The sequence below is a fragment of the Melanotaenia boesemani genome, chromosome 9, assembly GCF_017639745.1.
Source record: "Melanotaenia boesemani isolate fMelBoe1 chromosome 9, fMelBoe1.pri, whole genome shotgun sequence".
Lineage (NCBI taxonomy): Eukaryota > Metazoa > Chordata > Actinopteri > Atheriniformes > Melanotaeniidae > Melanotaenia > Melanotaenia boesemani.
Genome location: NC_055690.1, coordinates 10865982 through 10882700, shown reverse-complemented (window position 1 = coordinate 10882700; position 16719 = coordinate 10865982). Strand labels below are relative to the sequence as shown.

The window sequence follows — 16719 nt, the reverse complement described above, 5'->3', positions numbered from 1 at the left end:
TAGTTACAACTACTGCTGTTTTAACCCATAAGAACCCGACGTGACATATTTGTCACATACAGTTTCAGAGACATTTTGCTTCAATTTATGGTTTGACTTTGTGTTCAACAGGATTTTGAGCAATCTGATATCCGTCTTCTGTCCCCTAATAGATACCCAGAAGCAGAAAACCATATTATATTTTTTTAATATATCACATGGTAATAAATAGTAGACCCCCCTCCCCCCAAACCAAAAAAATGTTTGTTTTTTTTGTTACATTTTGTGAAAGGGCCAAATAAATATTTAAAAAATTGGACTTTTCTTACCATTTTGTCAACCCTTAACGGGTTAAATCTGCATATTTATACTTTTACTTTTATATATTTTTAAGGACTTTTAGGCTTAGTTTTTATATAGTCTTGGTTCTGTTTATATGTTGTCTATTTATTAAATATTGATTACACATATATGCATATGTATATACATGTGTGACTGCTGAGCAAGAGGTTACTAAATAGTTTTATCATTGTGTTGCAACGACAGTAAAGTTTATTTAACTAGAAACATCAACAACTCTGACAATTATCAAGAACTAGTCTGAAATTAACTCAGGAATGGCAGTGGTGCACTGCTGACAAGGATCAACCAGGATTCTACATTTCAAGCCTCTCCAGACAGACAAAGCAGTCCCAGAACTGAATATTTCACAAGATGCTGACCCAGTAATAAACATCCCACACATAGCTCAGCTGTAAGAATGACTTAACGGTATTCATATGCCATAAAACTCACGAATAAAAACATGTTTTCCAAAGCCATTGTTCCATATTCCATATATCAATATACAAATGTCACAACACAGGAAGGAGGGAACTGTCATTACAGCAAACTGTAAGGATTGTTGGAAGAGCAGAGGCTTTGCATAGTTCAGATACTTTCCATGTCCATGTTCCAGCACAGGTGCTGTACAAAGACACTTTGCCTCAGGTAGAAGGCAGGTGAGTTGATTTCTCTGTAGATTATCCATAAACACATTTTATAGAGTATATTTGCTTTAGTTTTACTGGTCTGGTATTGTCAGTGTTGTGCATCAGCATTTCAGACACTTGTTTTCTGAATTATAACAATATTACATCCATCTAGACTAAAATGTGCAACTATTAACTTTGCCAGGATTAAAATGAGAGTAACAGGTGTTTGCCTCATAAATGTAGCATCTGCATCACATGTGTTGACACATAGTCAGAGGTGATTAAATAATTCAAATTTGACCATTTTCATGCTTAAGTTTTTTATGTTTAAGTAAAACAAAAAAAGTCACCAAAAAGTCCCATTTCTTGATTTTTTTTTTTTATTTCAGACAAAGATTTGCATCAATGAGATTGAGTGAATAACAATCAAGAGAGGGAGAAGAATTACTACAAAAAAGAAAAAAAAAAACTAACTTCAATGCAATTTTTTTTTGTTGTGGATACAAGGCAAGCCAATACAATTGTGTTAAGTATTAAGGATAAAACTCTGTATACAAAAACCCTGTCTAAATTTAAGCTGAGTTCTGTTGGTAGTAGACACTGGAGCCTTCAAAAGGCCAGAGATGTAGTTTTTCTGACCCATAAAAAGCTCAATTTTAATGTTGAACAGAGGCATCATGAACAAATTAATTACCAGTAACACTGAAACCCTCAAATGTCTTCAATAAAGAGACAGGGAGCAACTCAACAGAGTGTGACTCTTTCACCTAGGTTAACCATATTTTAAAATGAATGCAACATCTCAGACAGAAAGACTTCCAGATACATTTAAGAAAACAGGGAAAATATTAATAGATTTTTCATGTTTGGTAAATAAATCAACCACTTTGGCAATAAATGGAGTCGTATCCCTCAGTAAAACTGTTTCAGCTGACTGGATGTATACTGGATCAGTGTTGTGTTTGTCTGAGTGTGTCTGTACATGGTTGAGTGTTCCTGGAGGCGGATTACACAATCATTTCCAGCTGTCGTGCGTATTCGATGACCTGTTGTGCCAGCTCCGTGGAGGGGATGGTCACTTCTTCTGTCCGCTGCTGCTGACTGGAAAAAGAGTAATAACCATCTGGGCTCTGAGTCCAACCTCTCTGGAATGAAATAAGACAAAATATAAAGATTATCTAATCAAGATGATCACATTAATGAGTCTATTGCTAACAATGCAATTTAAGTATTCTTTTTTTTTTTTTTTTTTTTTTTTTTTAACAAGAATACACAAACCTTCTTTGCATACTCTGTCATCTTCTTTGGGGAGCTGAAGAAAAGCACCCTGGTCGCTTCACTGAACTGAATCTGCTCATACGCTTTCTCTATGCAACCTGCAATCTCGTCACTGGAAAAGAAAATTAAAACAGACCACAGATCTAGCTGAAGCAATCTTTAAAAAGAGAAAAAGAGGTGGGTAAAGAGGGTCAGGATCATATTCATTTCTGAAAGATGAGTTTAAACCATGAACTATTTTACATTTTGGTTTTTAAAGACAAGTAGAATGACACAAATCAAAAACTTTGCTTATATACTGCTACCTGACTGAGAGCATATCCTCATTCATTTAGTTTCAATTGCTGACTGTAAATATGACAAATGTTTAATTTATTTTGACAAAGGCCTTCCTTAGCCATTATTTACCACGTAAATAGTATTAATGCATAAAAACATTCTTATTTATATTTATTTTTTTTATTTAACCTTTTTTAACCAGGGAAAAAATTCCATTGAGATTAAAAACCTCTTTTACAAGGGAGTTCTAGTCCAAGATACGCAGCAGCAAATACAAAAGCAAAGATACATATGCTACCCAGTTAAAAAGCAGAAAGAACGAAAGAGAAATTCACTTTTACAAGTTAATAATGAAAAACAAGTGTATGTTGTGGAGTCAGTCTCAATATGTACTTATACACCTGAAAACATGTCATTTAACAAGGAAATAAAAAATGCACAAAGAATTTAGGACACAAGGCTAGAAATAACAGTAGTAGCAGTATTGATCCTTACCGGATTGTGTCAAGCAGAATATCAATAAAAAAGGTGTAGCTCTCAGCCGGGATGTTGCCTTTGGCGAGAAATACCTTGTTGTAGCTTCCCTCCATTAAGTACTGAAATGGAGAGGAGAAGGTTAAAACTAAACAAAAAAACAACAAAAAAAAAAAAAAAAAAAAACTAACAATAATAGATTGGATGTAAATCGATTTACATTGAATGCATTATTCATTTACTCCACATTCAAACAGTGGCGGTGGCAAGTTACATGTGTAGCTACAGCAGACCTGAGTCCTGAGGCAGACTGACAGGAACATGGCACATCTGTGCCAACAGCCTCTCCAACCACCACCAAACACTCATTCACATTCATCCACCTGTGTTGCTAATGCTGGAGGCAAGGTGGGTAAAGCAACAGAAACAATGAGATGCCTTTTCACAACGGTAAATATTCCAGGAGGCTGGACATCATGAAAAAATAAACAGATGACTGGTAATTCACACAAGAAGGATGAAGAATGTTCCAGACATTTGCATTCTTACATGTAATGCCTCCATATCATGTTAAAAAAATTCAGGGTATGTGTGAAAATAGCATTATTTAGGCATGTAAAATGTCTGTAACAACATGCAATTTATTTTTCAAAGGAATAAAAATTATTTTAAAATTCAACTTGAAGGTGCTGATAAATATGTTAAAGTACGTAAGAACAGCAAATTTAAGGTACCATTACATCAAAACAAGGTTCTCTCTAGCTTAACTGATTAAAACACTGAAGAAGAAAAAAAAAGATAAATAAATAAACAAATGTTTTGTCAGTTAAAGCACCTGCTCTAAAGAGACTGGATGCCTGATGTATACGTTGGTCTGAATATCTCGTGCACTCAGTCTCTCAAGTTCTGTGTGAAACTCAGACAGACGGTTCTGTGAGAGCAGGAAGAGCAGGTTCAGTCCAAGTAATTGATGCATGTAGGCAGCTTCTGGCAGTTCATCCCTTATTGACATTTTTTTTTAAAGAAAAGAGAGAAAAGGTCATCTTAGAGTAATCTAGTCAATGTTGTGGAACAAATTATCATGACACAAAAGAATTAAATGGGGCATTACTTGTAATCAAAGTAGTAACATTTCAGCTGAGCCATGTATCTCTCAAAGGATGGGATGTCCTTCTTGAGGATACTCCACAGGGCTCCAATCTCAAGGACATCACCTGAAACACAAGCACAAACTGATGTTAAGAAATATCAATTTATTAATTCAGTAGCAAAATACTTTGACATTAAGGACAGAAAAGTTTGAGCTGATTTCTTTATACTCACGAGCTAAAATGAGCTGTTGTTTAGTGAGTGCGGGTCCACCAGTAGGTAAGAAATTCAGCTCAAGTAGGGAAACCTGTAAAAATAAATTAATAGCTTCTACAAGACTCAAAAGTTCATCTGAATTATGTTTTCCTGTCTACTAAAATCTAGAGAAAAATAAAACATGATAAAAATTTTTTTTTTTTTTTTTTTTAAGTGCTACTATCAACTAAGTTACGTGATAGTAACATTAAAAAGAAATAAGAAATGTCTCGATCATTTTATGTTCCGTGTTTTGTTTGAACTTGTACAGGAGTAAATTCTGCTCACCAGTGTTAGCTACAATGCCTGATTTGTTTCCCTGACTGTCGTAAAATAATTTATCAAATTATTACAATAACGAATGAGCTGAAAACGAGCACATAATACGTAAAAACTGCTGCAGCGCAACATTAAAGGTAAAAAACGTTTTCAAAAGTTTATTTTAGTTTCACAGAAACTGCACACATTAGCCAGCTAGCCAGGCTGAGTTAGCTAAATTAGCTACGCTGGCTAATAGCTTCAGCTTTTAAATGGGAAAAATAGTCTTATTTAACTCGTACAGTAAAAGAAAAAAAAGACCGATAACATGACTCTACCTTCAGCTTACTCAGAAGTTCTCCACATTTGCTCAGGTTTGGGTTTTTCTTATTCCACTCTGCCTTGAGTGTTTCATACAGCCCCGCAGTCTCTTTCAACGCCATGGTGAATCTGCAAAATGTACGACACCGGCCACCATAATACGGTAAACGGCTGTCGTAAAGAAAAGTTCGCGTCGCCATCGGCTGCTCCGAGATCAGACCGACAGTTGGTCAAGATGGCGGCTTTTGGGGAAGAGAGGTGGCTAAATGATTTGCCAAACCATGCCATTTTCAAAACGATACGAGATAAACTGGGCTTGGAATCAAAAGCAAATGAAAATGGAATCAACAAGAACCTCACGTTTTGTTTAGGTGGGGACTTTTTCGTGTGGGACGAAGCAGACCGCGTGTTTTACACAACCAACTTACGACAGTTAAACTCGGATGAGAGTCAAAGTAGCGGGAAGTATCAGACGTTGCTATGTATCAACCCTCCTCTCTTCGAAGTGTGCCAAGTGTTGCTTAGCCCAACGCAGCACCTCGTCGCGCTTGTTGGCCAGCGGGGCTTATCGGTTCTGGAGCTTCCTCAGCGGTGGGGCAAGAGGTCCGAGTTCGAGGGTGGACGGAACGTGATCAACTGCAAAACCATACCTGTGGCGGAGCGCTTCTTCACCAGTTCACCGTCGGTGAATCTGCGGCAGGCGGCTTGGTACCCCAGTGAGACAGATGACCCCCATCTAGTAATGCTCACATCCGATAATACCATCAGATTTTACGGCCTAAAGTCGCCTCAGACACCAACCAAAGTCCTACCCGTGTCGCAGTCGGAAGATGACGGCAGCATCCATCCCCCGACAAAATCCTATGCAGCATCTCTTGGAGAAATAGCTGTGGCGTTTGACTTTGGGCCAGTTTCCCCTCCTCCTCGGCAGCTACCAGCACAGTGCTCCAAAGAAAAACTGGCTTACCCTCTGTATATTCTCTACGAAAATGGGGAGACCTACGTAAGCTACACAAGCCTGGCAAACAGTGTGAGTTTAAGTAAACCAGCTGGACCGCTCCCCATGTATCCTGCTGCAGAGGATAACTATGGTTATGATGCTTGTGCCATCTTATGCTTGCCATGTGTTCCCAGTATCCTGGTCATTGCCACAGAGACAGGCACCCTGTATCACTGTGTGGTGCTGGAGTCTGAAGAAGAGGAAGAGACCAGGGTGGTGGAAAAGTGGATCAGAGGAACAGAGGCGGTGCCAGCCCTCTATGTGTTTGAATGCGTTGAGCTTGAGCTCACTCTCAAAGTAGCCACAGGAGAGGATGAGGAGCCTCAAGAGTTTGACTTCACTTGTTCAATCAGACTGCATCGAGACCCTTTGTGCCAGCACAGGTATCATTGCACCCACGAAGCCGGAGTGCACAGTGTGGGGCTGATATGGGTCAATAAGCTGCAGAAGTTCCTCCAGTCAAATGAGGAGGATAAGGACAGTCTGCAGGAGCTGGCTGCTGAGAAGCGCTGCATTGTAGAGCACATTGTTTGCACTAGACCACTGCTAACCAGTCAGTCATCTCCCATTTGTGGCTTTTTGATTGTGTCTGACCTTTCCTTAGGTGCCACTATGGTTTGCATCACTGGCTCCTATGAGTGCATCACTCTGCCCTTATTGAGCTCCATTCGCCCTCCTTCCCCTCCCTTGCTGTGTTCCCACCCAGGCTCAGGTTTTGCTAGCTCTCCTCTGCGTGGACTGGCCGAAGACTCCTTCGAGCAACACGTTCGCAACATCCTGGCACGGAGCTCCACCAATCCCCTTGTGCTCAAGGCTGGGGACAAGGACACATCACCGCCACCTCCGGAGTGTCTGCAGCTCCTCAGCAGAGCCACACAGGTCTTCCGTGAGGAGTACATTTTGAAACAGGACATGGCTCGCGAGGAGATGCAAAGAAGAGTGAAGCTCCTGACGGACCAGAAGAACAAACAGCTGGAGGAGCTGACTCTGTGCAGGGAGGAAAAGAAGAGTTTAAGAGAGGCCGCAGAGAGACTGGCTGATAAGTACGAAGATGCCAAGTATCGCCAGGAAACCACTGTAAACAGGGTTAAAAAAGTGCTGTGCAGCCTGCAAAACCAGCTACCCATACTATCAAACAGTGAAAGGGATATGAAGAAGGAGCTGCAGACCATCAGTGATCAGCTCAAACACCTGAACAACTGCATCAGACAGGTGAACATGAAGATGGAGTACCAGAAGACACAAGTTGACAAGGATATGTCTACATCCAAAACAACGGTCTCACTCAACGCCCATCAAAAGAAGGTTGTTCAGGATGTCCTCAGAGAGCAGGGACAGCAAATCGGTGATATGATGAAGCAGATCAAAGACGTCAAAAATCATTTCAGTTTCTAAGCACTTATGAAGCTCCTGAGATGTTTTCCTGGGGAAATATTTCAAATTCCCTGCACTGCATACTGTTATCTTTATCCTCTCTTTTTGTGACATTCAATGAGATGCTATGTTCTGTGTTGTATCTTTAATTTGATGTGCCATTTGATGAATAGGTGTTTGGATCGAGAGATATTTTGCATACACTAGTATAACTTTTGATACAGCTACATGTTAATTTCTTAAAAGGAATGCAGTGTGTTTGGCCTCTTTGTTGTTGGTTTGAGTCACTGTAAGTAGAATAAGTCATCTTAGACAAATGAAACCTATTTTAAGTGAAACCAAGCCATATTTGACATGGATTGTTGATTTATTTGGGGGATTAAAAAAGAAACTTGGCAGTTTTCCTATCAGTTTTTCCTTATTTATTTACTTAAAATTTGATTTGATTTTATTTGACTTATTTTACCAGTGGAAATGTTTAAACACCATTTCTCATTTGCAAACATTAAAATACATAAGTACATAGATGCATTTTAACATAAACATACCAAAAATGGTAAAAACAGGTTCTCACAGAATAAGTATGTAAATCAACAAACATAAAATTCTAAATTGAAGATAATTGACAGAAATTTTAACTTGTGTTTTTTCAACATATTGGACTTTACCTGAATCTGTTCTGTGAGCACAGTATTTCTTATTTTTCAGAGGCTGCAGTGAGTGCTGTGAATAAATGAGGTTTTGTTTTGGTTTTTTGCAGCTGATAATTTAAGGATTAAGTCACTAATTTATTATAAGGTACTGTCACATTTTAAATCACAAAAGAACTTGGTGACAGGTGGTTTATCATTTGAAGTTGTCCTGCATGCATAGGTTAATAAGAATAAAAATACAAATCGTCATATTTTGTAGTTTAAATATATTTAATGGTACAGGGCAGAATTTATTAAGCATATTTATTCCCCCTGTTATTACTTATACTCACTTTAATCTGTATTTTGTTTTTTTCTGTCTCTATGAAGCACAAGCCTTTAACACAGTTTCAGTCCTAAACAACCTGTCACAATAAAGCACAGGTCATGTTTACATGTTCACTTTCCCCCTTAAATTGACGAAAAATAAAGTTTAAAACATATTTTACAAATATCGTTTCAATGAAAAGTGGCAAGAACTTGCAGCTGTAGGCAAACAGTGATGGTGACTTCATGAAATCAAATCAATGGATTTCATGACCACTCTGTTCAAACAGTAAGAGCACAAGAATTTCTTTGAAAATGATATTTTAGACACATTAGATTTGGTCATACTAGCAACTAATTTTAAAGTTGTCTTCAATGGCATAGTTAAACATTACATCCAAAAATATGTTAAATAAATCATACAAAATCCCCACATTTTTATTTATCACGTTTCTAAATCCACTCATTTCACACACACACACACACACACACACAAAACATGTATGTCCTGTCGGGACATGTATCAGTAATCTCAGCTCAAGTTTATGTGAGGACTCGGCCATGTCTGCCATCTACAGCTGGAACCTATAACATGCAGCAAGACAGCCTGGACTCTTTATCCACCAGATGTCACCCCTCTCCAAAGCTGATGCTCTTCATCTTCCTTCTACCTCAAGTTTGCTTGTTAGGAATTCCCCACATAAACACTCAGTGACGTATGAGGGGACCCCGGTTTTGTTGAGTAAGCTTCGTTGTTGGGGATCCCTGGTAATGGTGGGGTTATCTCCTGTAATCTGACCCTGGCTGCAACTTTAATTCCTGTTGTTTTAGCAGCACTGTATCTTGATCTGAGCAACAAATATTAGAAGTGATTTATGACTACGCATTGCCTAATTATGAAACAGGGAGGCATTGTTCAGACTGCCATGGGGATTTTTTACTCTGCTCTCTAAAATAGTGTTGCTTGTATTGACTTTAAAACAAACAGAAAAACAATGTAAATAAAAATCTAATCAACAAGCTAAATAAGATGATTCTTTCCACTCTCTTTTCACATATTACTTTTATTTTTCTGTCTCATATATGCAAAAGAGGTTGCAGTATTCAGCAGGTCTTGCTAAGGGAACCTCCAAATAGGGGATTTTGTTCCATAAAGTTACAGTGTTTAGGTCCTGAGGAAACTTAGCGGACCCTAGGAAAGGAGATATTAATAACTCCTGGGCCAACCCACCACATTCTTCACATGTGAGTCACTGTAAGCCAGAGAGCAGGGAGGAAAGGATTGCCTCTGTTTCTCATTTATGTTTCTTTCCATGGAGGAGTGAACCAAGGAGGCGCTTAAACCACCCCTTCACAAGTAAACCCTGAAAGTCTTAAGAAAGGCACACGCAGTTCTACACAAGACAGACACTTGTGACCATGCCACAAAGTTTACACAAAAGCAGGATGCACAGGCAAGTTCATGAGAACCTAATTGCAAGACTAAACTGGAACTAAACAGACTACAGTATGTGTGTGTGAGAGAGAGGCAGAAAAATTTTCAGATGGCAGGAATGAGAGGGGAGAAAGCATCGGAAAATGGTGGTAAAGGGACTTGGCAGGGGAGAGTGTGAGTCACTGTTTATCTGGTCTGTCACTGAGAGACCAAGTGAGCCAGCAGAGAAGAAAATTTTGTGAAATGAGTGGCTTCAATCAGATGTGCTCAGCTTTTAGCTTTGGGTTTCTTTATGCACTTATTGTTACAGAAAAAAGTTTGTTAAGGAGACCGGTCACAGTCAGAGAGTTTTATTTGTTTTCAATAATAGTTAACATACAAACAGTTTGTGGAGCTGTGTACAGTAGTCAGTAAAAAGGCAGTCTTTCAGTCTAGGTGGAACATAAATCTCAGCATGTAATGTTCTTTTACGCAAGTGAGGTCTCACTCCTGCACATACAAACAAAAAACAAACAAACAAACAAACATACAATTCTAAAAATAGTATGTGAAGCTTGCACAAAACTGTGGCATGAAAAACACCAAAGTGACATATGTTCAGGTTAGTAAATTTATGCTGCTAATTTGAATAAAAAAAAATCTATAAACATAATTTCAGCTGAGCAAATCTAAAAAGGCAATAAGAAAATGAACTCCAAGATTATTAAGCCATTCCTAGTTAAATCACTGATGGTATATTAAACCATCAACAGAGAGAAGTTTAGTCTGTATGCTCTGAAATACAGCTGAGTACTGCTCACTTAGAGGGTGTCAGCCTTTATTTACTTTTGCTAATCTAGCACAAGCACATATATTTTTAAAAGTTTGTAAAAAAGCAGATTTGAGGAGCCAAAGAGAAGCTCTGTGACTTCATAATGCAGGAAGCCCTTGTTATAGTTTCACCACACTAAAACACAGTATAATCGTGCAAGGGTACAATCAGTCTCAGAGAAAAAGCTGTACATACAATATTTTCATGTGGGTTGGGGGAGCGAGGGGATAAGAGCAAATACAAACAGTAGCATAAGTGTGTCAGCTAGCGGACTTTTTGGCATGTCTATGCATCAGAACCCTTCTGCCTGCGTTTAGAGGGTGGGATCAGACGTGTTGGGAGCTCTGGTGGCAAGCCGTGACCCTCCAGCTTGACCTCAATGAGATGACTGGCTAGGGCAAACTCTTCATCATCCAGCATGCCATCGCGATCAACATCTGACAGCTTCCAGATGCGACCCAGCACAGAGTTGGGCAGACGTGAGCTCACCATCCAGTCCTTAGCTTTGTTGCCGCTCAGCTTCCCCTCATTGGGGGCAAGATTGTAGAAGATTTCGTCATATTTTGGTTTGTCTTTATTCACCACCCAGTCCTCCTCCTCCTGACACCCCTCTCCGTTCTCCTCAGCAAAGGGATCGCCCTCTATGAAGGGTCCAGCTCGGGTCCCCATGAAAGCACCACCCTGCACACCTGGTTGATCGCCTGCTTCCAGCTCCTCTTGCCGCAGGAGGGGCATCAGTTTGGCGATGTCAGAGGAGAGCAGTTCATCCAAGGCTGCCATCAGATTTGGCTTCAAAGTTTTGAACTTGGTGAAATCGTGAGCCATCAGTTGTTCCTTTAAAGATTAAATAATAATTAACCAGTTGTTTTCAATCCCACTGCAAATTCAGCTAAACTTATATCTTTATTTAAGTGTTCCTCAAATGTTCCTGTAGTAAAAACCAGTGATTAAGACTAACCTGCATTTTAGCACAGTCTGGAAAGTCTCCAGGAGAAATGTTGTGCTGCAGCTGGATCTTGGAGAAAATAACTGGCAGTTGATAGATCAGATTCTTCTTTTTATTGTCTTTCCTGAAGACAGAGGGCATTTCCTGTTTTAGGTAGCTTATAATGTGGGCATGAACCTGGAAGGAAAACAAAGCAAAGCAAAGGTATTTCCCTCTTCTAACACCAAAAGTAATGTCATCCTGTCATTAATCCTTCACATCCACATGTTTGTAAGTCAAGCATGTGCTTTAAGTCACCCACCCTGACCAGGCGTGCCCTCTTGACCAGGTCGTTGAGCTTGCGTAAAGCTGCGTTGCGAGGAAGGTTTTGTATGTCAGCAAACAGATCTTCCTCCTCCAGCTCAAACAACTTGCGGTTATCGTTAACCATCAGTGGCTCTGACCAGAAGGAGCCAATGTAGACACGCAGAACCTCCGGGGTGCCAAACACCTTCCCCAAGGACCACATCAGTGCCCCGTACACTCTCATCAGCTGCTGTGTGCCCACCATGTCGGCCTTGTTGAGCACCACTCGCAGCTTGTCCTCATTGCCTTTCAGGGCACCGATGGCCTCAGAGAACTCATCTGATATCTCCAGTTTATGAGCATCAAACAGAAGGATGATGCGGTCCACACGTTCTGCAAACCAGCGCAGCACAGCTGGGAAGTCGTAACCTGTTTAAACAGAACAGGGAGCGATAAATAAAACATCCTTAAACCTAAATACGCAACACACACTAAAAAATGGAGGTCAGGAGAGGAGAGAAGATCAACACAGACACAAACCCTTCACACCCCTTATTCATTTATCAAAGCTTAAAAAATATCCCAGTCTAATAGTTTAACAGCTTTTATTTAATCCATGGCACTGTGATCATCTCTTTTCTGGTTTTCAAATTGATGCCTGTTTAAGTTTATGTGGTGGTCCTTAAAAAAAAAAAAAACACACATTCCACATATTTCCATTTTTTGTGATACTTAAAACTAAAGCTAGTAAAAGGAAAACTAGCTGCATAGAAAATGAAGGAAATATGCACTGACTTTTTAAACGTGTTAGTTCCTCATGCAGATTTGTTTAATTAATGGGTTACTAGGGAGTATGAGATAAACAGAAAATAGCTGTGAAATGATGATCATGATGGTAGTAATTTCTCAACAGTACATTCCTCCAGATGGGCTGACAGAATTTTGGTACCGTCTCTGTTCTTGATTAAGTTTTTATGGCTGCTCTGTGTACTGTTGAGATGTTTCTTGTCCTGCTGCCAAGTGTTATTGTGACAGAACGAGCAGGTCCCATGGGGTAGCCAGGCGTGCCAATGAGATGAGTTTGTGAGCTGATGATTAGGGATATGTGTCTTTGCAGAGCCCCCCCAATGTCCTCTCCTCACCTTTGTTACCACGCTCACCTCGGCTCACTCTCTGCTTGGCCCCGGATAGGATACCCGGTGTGTCAATAATGCTAATACTCTCCAGAACCTGATTGGGCATCTGGGCACACTGGAATCTGGTTGCAAACAGGACAAAAGTCAAATCAAAGCTGATGAGAGTCACTTTGGATTGAAACACTATCAATGAAGATGAAAAGCTTCTTATATTAAGTGGAAATTATCAACTATAATCTAAAAAAGATAAGAAGCATTTTGGCTTTTATGCAGAGCCCAACACACCCTCTCCCTCCCACTGCAGGCCATTGTGTGCAAGCTGGTCTTGGTCCCTGTTCTGGGCTTCCTAAAGGAAAATGACCATTACTGCCAGAATCAAACAATAAGGCCTGCTAACGATGTGTGGCTTAGAACAACAACACTGCTTCCTGTAGTTTAAGAGCCTAACGAGCCCACCGGCTTCCAGAACAGGAAGTCAACGCAAAAAGAGACGTACATGTCTTCAAACACACGCCCTGCTGATGGAAAGAGGGTCCCTGCTGGAAAACATGGATCAGATAGTGTCCAGTTAACAAGAGCACTGTATGTTCTCATCTCTTCTTCTGGCCTCCATCATCATGGTTCTGCAGAGTTAAACATAAAACTGCTTTTTTGGTTTACAACAGTGGAAAAACAAACACACAGACTTGGTAGCCCAGTCAGTACACATGGTAGGAAAGAACCTCACATTTGACGTGCTGTTTTTAAAAAGTCTGTGACTTCAAATACTCGTCGCTGACCCGAAGGGCTGCAGTTTCCTCTGAGCTTGACTTTGGACTTGTGTACATTGCAGTTCATGTCTGAGTGCATTAGCTTTCATCAACCTCTTGAGTAATATCGCTCCCTTTCTCCCATTTTCCACAAATAAGGCAAGTGCCTCCTCACTTAGAAATCTGGCACAAGCACTTGAAATTCCAAAGAACTAAAACACTTTCTGCAAACTTTCTGCCTCCTTTCCTGTTTTCACTCCTCAGGCTCTCTCACACATTCTGTTGGTGCTGATTCGAACTGGCACCCTCGGTGAAAACATTACACAATACTCAAAGAAGTCCTGCTCTCACCTGTTGAGGAAGGTGTTTCCAAATGGGTTGAGTTTGCGGAAGGGCTTATTGGGGTCTACAATGAGGGCATTTCCTGGGATGACTCCCTCCACCTCCCCATGCATGATGGCAGTGAAGCAGTCAGTGGTGGGTTCAGGACCCACCCTGCTCCCAGGAATATCCTGCTCCAGTAGATACCTATCGGTCACACATATAACTTATTGTTTGCCCACAATTGGTACTTAAAATTAGCAGTTACACAAAATCTGTGAATGATGAAATGACGGATGCAAAGCGAGGTCTTACTTGATGAATGTGGTCTTTCCAGTGGAGTACTGTCCCACGACCAGCACCATGGGTTTGTTGTCAAAATCTGCATCCTCCAGACTGGGAGAGTGGAAGTCATGGAAACCATAATATTGCTCCAGAGGCAGCAGCTTCTTATTGTACAGGGACTTCAGCCCTTCTGTCACAGTACGGACCACCTCAGGCGCCTTCTTCACATTTTTTCTCCCCCAGCGTGACATTATGATTGACTAATGAGATAATAGCAGACTTCTTACAGAATTACTGTCAGTTGTTTCTGTTTTTTTTAAGCTGTATTTCCTGTCTCAGAATCAGGGAAAAACTTCAGGTGTTTCCTGTATTTATACGAAGGCTGCTCACTCGTCCTTGAAACCTCTTCTGCACACACCGGAGGGAATGATAGGGGCCGAGTCTTTGTTTGAAGCCAGGAGTGTCTCCTTGAAAGTACTCTCTAAGCTTACAACCTTTAGCTCCTGAAATGATGACAATAAAAAACAGCAGGCAACCGTTACAAAAAAAAATAGGAAAAAAATAATGAGCTAATCAACATAGCAAAAAGAAAATCCTTGTGTTCCCACACCTGGTGAACAAAGCCTGCCACAATCTAGAGTAAGGATGTGGAATCTGAAGGAAAAACCTCAGCACACCAGGAGTCTGCCAAGCATTGTCAGTACTCGCCTGGAAAAAGTTGGTGTTCACTTTGGAAAACTTGCAAACCCAGCCCTGTGTGAGGATTCGCTGCACAGCACAGCTCATTTCTTTACAGTGAAATGAGTAAGACACCCCACCCGCACTCCATTCTCAGTACAACATGAAACACATTCATGATTTGTTCATGTAAGGGAAAGGCTTTAAGAGGTTGTCTTTATATAGAAAAACTAATTAATACCCTTGTGAATTCCTTTCTTTTAAACTCTAGTCTACATAAAGAGAATTACTGGATTAGGATGTGAAGGAAAACTTATTATAGTAGCAGTCTAGCAGAAGAGCAGATAAGTGATCTACATGTCAGCAGATGATAGCTCATCTGTGCAGCTTCTCTTGCAAATCTTATTTGAAATGGGTTTTTCTAAAAAGTAAAAAAAGAAGAAAAAATCTGCCCAGAGGAGAACAAGCAGCACAGTCCTAACATGTCACAAGACCAGTGTGGAAAGAGTTCTTGCCAAAATGGCGAACCCTGCAGAGACATTTAATGTGACTCACTTAGTCTTAGTACGAACCCGGATTTTTATCTGAATCATCTAAATGAAGTTTTATAAAACTTTTCTATCAGCTTCTAGGATTAATGTATGGTGGAAAATACCTTGTGGGTTTGTGCGCAACTGCAACGCAGGTTTGGACTTGGGTCAAGGAAAGTCATGTTTAGCTACAGAACCAACAAGTATCTGAGGAATCTTACTTTATTTAGCAAAAGAAGAAGTAGAAAAATACTGAAAATAAATGTGAAGTTTCCTCAGCTATGATCGGCCAAGCACTATTGGCTTAATTTCTTCTGTGCATCACAATCACAAATATAACAAAGCTGTATATTTAAAAAGAAAAAACAAGAAATTTGTGCAATGATCATTCTGGCTATATTTAAAGTTTAAAAGGAAGCTTTACCAAGTTATTATGGAGTCTTCTTAAGCACCTTGATCTTCCCCTCTTGCCCTCTGGAGTCTGGAAAATATTTTGACTGAAGGACACAAAAGCTTCTGTTGGAGGAGCCGCTGCTACATGTATGGGTGTACCTCTGGCAGCAAATAGGAGCCCTCTGTGGAGCATCAACACAGATAGAGTACAGAGGATCCTTTTTCTCCAGGGTTTAATACATTTCAGATGAGCTCCAGATCTGGCAGGAGTCCTCGGTTTTGCCTAATGGAAAAAAACAAAGGCAAATGCTGAAGTTAATAGTGCATCGTGCACCACACTAAGGCAGATTTTTTCTTCGGTTACTTCTTTCAGTTTAACTGACCTCCTCTTGCAGGGATGGCTGGTAACACTGTGGGCAGCACTAACACTGCACAGGACAGGGATGAGCGAGCTGTGTGCAGAGGGCGTGGACCCGGAGGGGGGCGTGTGTAATTAAACAATTTGGGTGGAGTTGCTCTCTTTTTAAAATGGCATAGCATCCTCATGCATATTTCAAGTCATATGACATCAAGCTTCACTCCTCCATGCATACTTTACTACTCCATGTTTTCCAAATCCCTTTTTTCCTACTAAATCTAAGGCAACATACATTATATTTACAGATGTGACAGTATTTTCCCTCCCATCCATCTAAACCCTTCTCGCTCCTCCCCAACACTCTAAGCCCTCTGGGCAGAGTAGCATACAAACCAGTTTTGTTTCCACTTCCATGCACCACCTGCTGGCTGTCCAATAGAGAACACACCCCACAGTCCCCACCATTTACACCATCCCCTCCTGACTATCATAAAGTACAGTTGGTCATCATTAGTCATCCAAAGGAATTTAGACTCAAGTCAGACAAGCATC

General features: G+C 40.4%; 2 protein-coding genes across 3 annotated transcripts; one reads left to right on the top strand and one right to left on the bottom strand.

Annotated features, from left to right (window-relative positions):
• The first annotated feature begins 4984 nt into the window (after positions 1 to 4984).
• nup88 (nucleoporin 88) lies at positions 4985 to 7685 on the top strand. The gene has a single exon (XM_041994743.1). It carries the CDS (start codon positions 5044 to 5046, stop codon positions 7300 to 7302), a length of 2259 nt encoding a protein of 752 aa, XP_041850677.1. The 5' UTR covers positions 4985 to 5043; the 3' UTR covers positions 7303 to 7685.
• A 2324-nt stretch (positions 7686 to 10009) lies between these two features.
• Positions 10010 to 16300, bottom strand: ehd2b (EH-domain containing 2b). Of its 2 annotated transcripts, none has more exons than XM_041995536.1 (8): positions 16193 to 16300; positions 15841 to 16092; positions 14239 to 14711; positions 13954 to 14130; positions 12860 to 12975; positions 11734 to 12146; positions 11445 to 11609; positions 10010 to 11320 (listed from the first exon to the last, which is right to left on the bottom strand). In XM_041995536.1, exons 3-8 carry the CDS (start codon positions 14457 to 14459, stop codon positions 10772 to 10774), a joined length of 1641 nt encoding a protein of 546 aa, XP_041851470.1. In that variant the 5' UTR covers positions 14460 to 14711; positions 15841 to 16092; positions 16193 to 16300; the 3' UTR covers positions 10010 to 10771. The 2 variants fall into 2 exon arrangements, with proteins under 2 accessions (XP_041851470.1, XP_041851471.1); XM_041995537.1 differs by having other exon boundaries at positions 12878 to 12975.
• Positions 16301 to 16719: the final 419 nt, after the last annotated feature.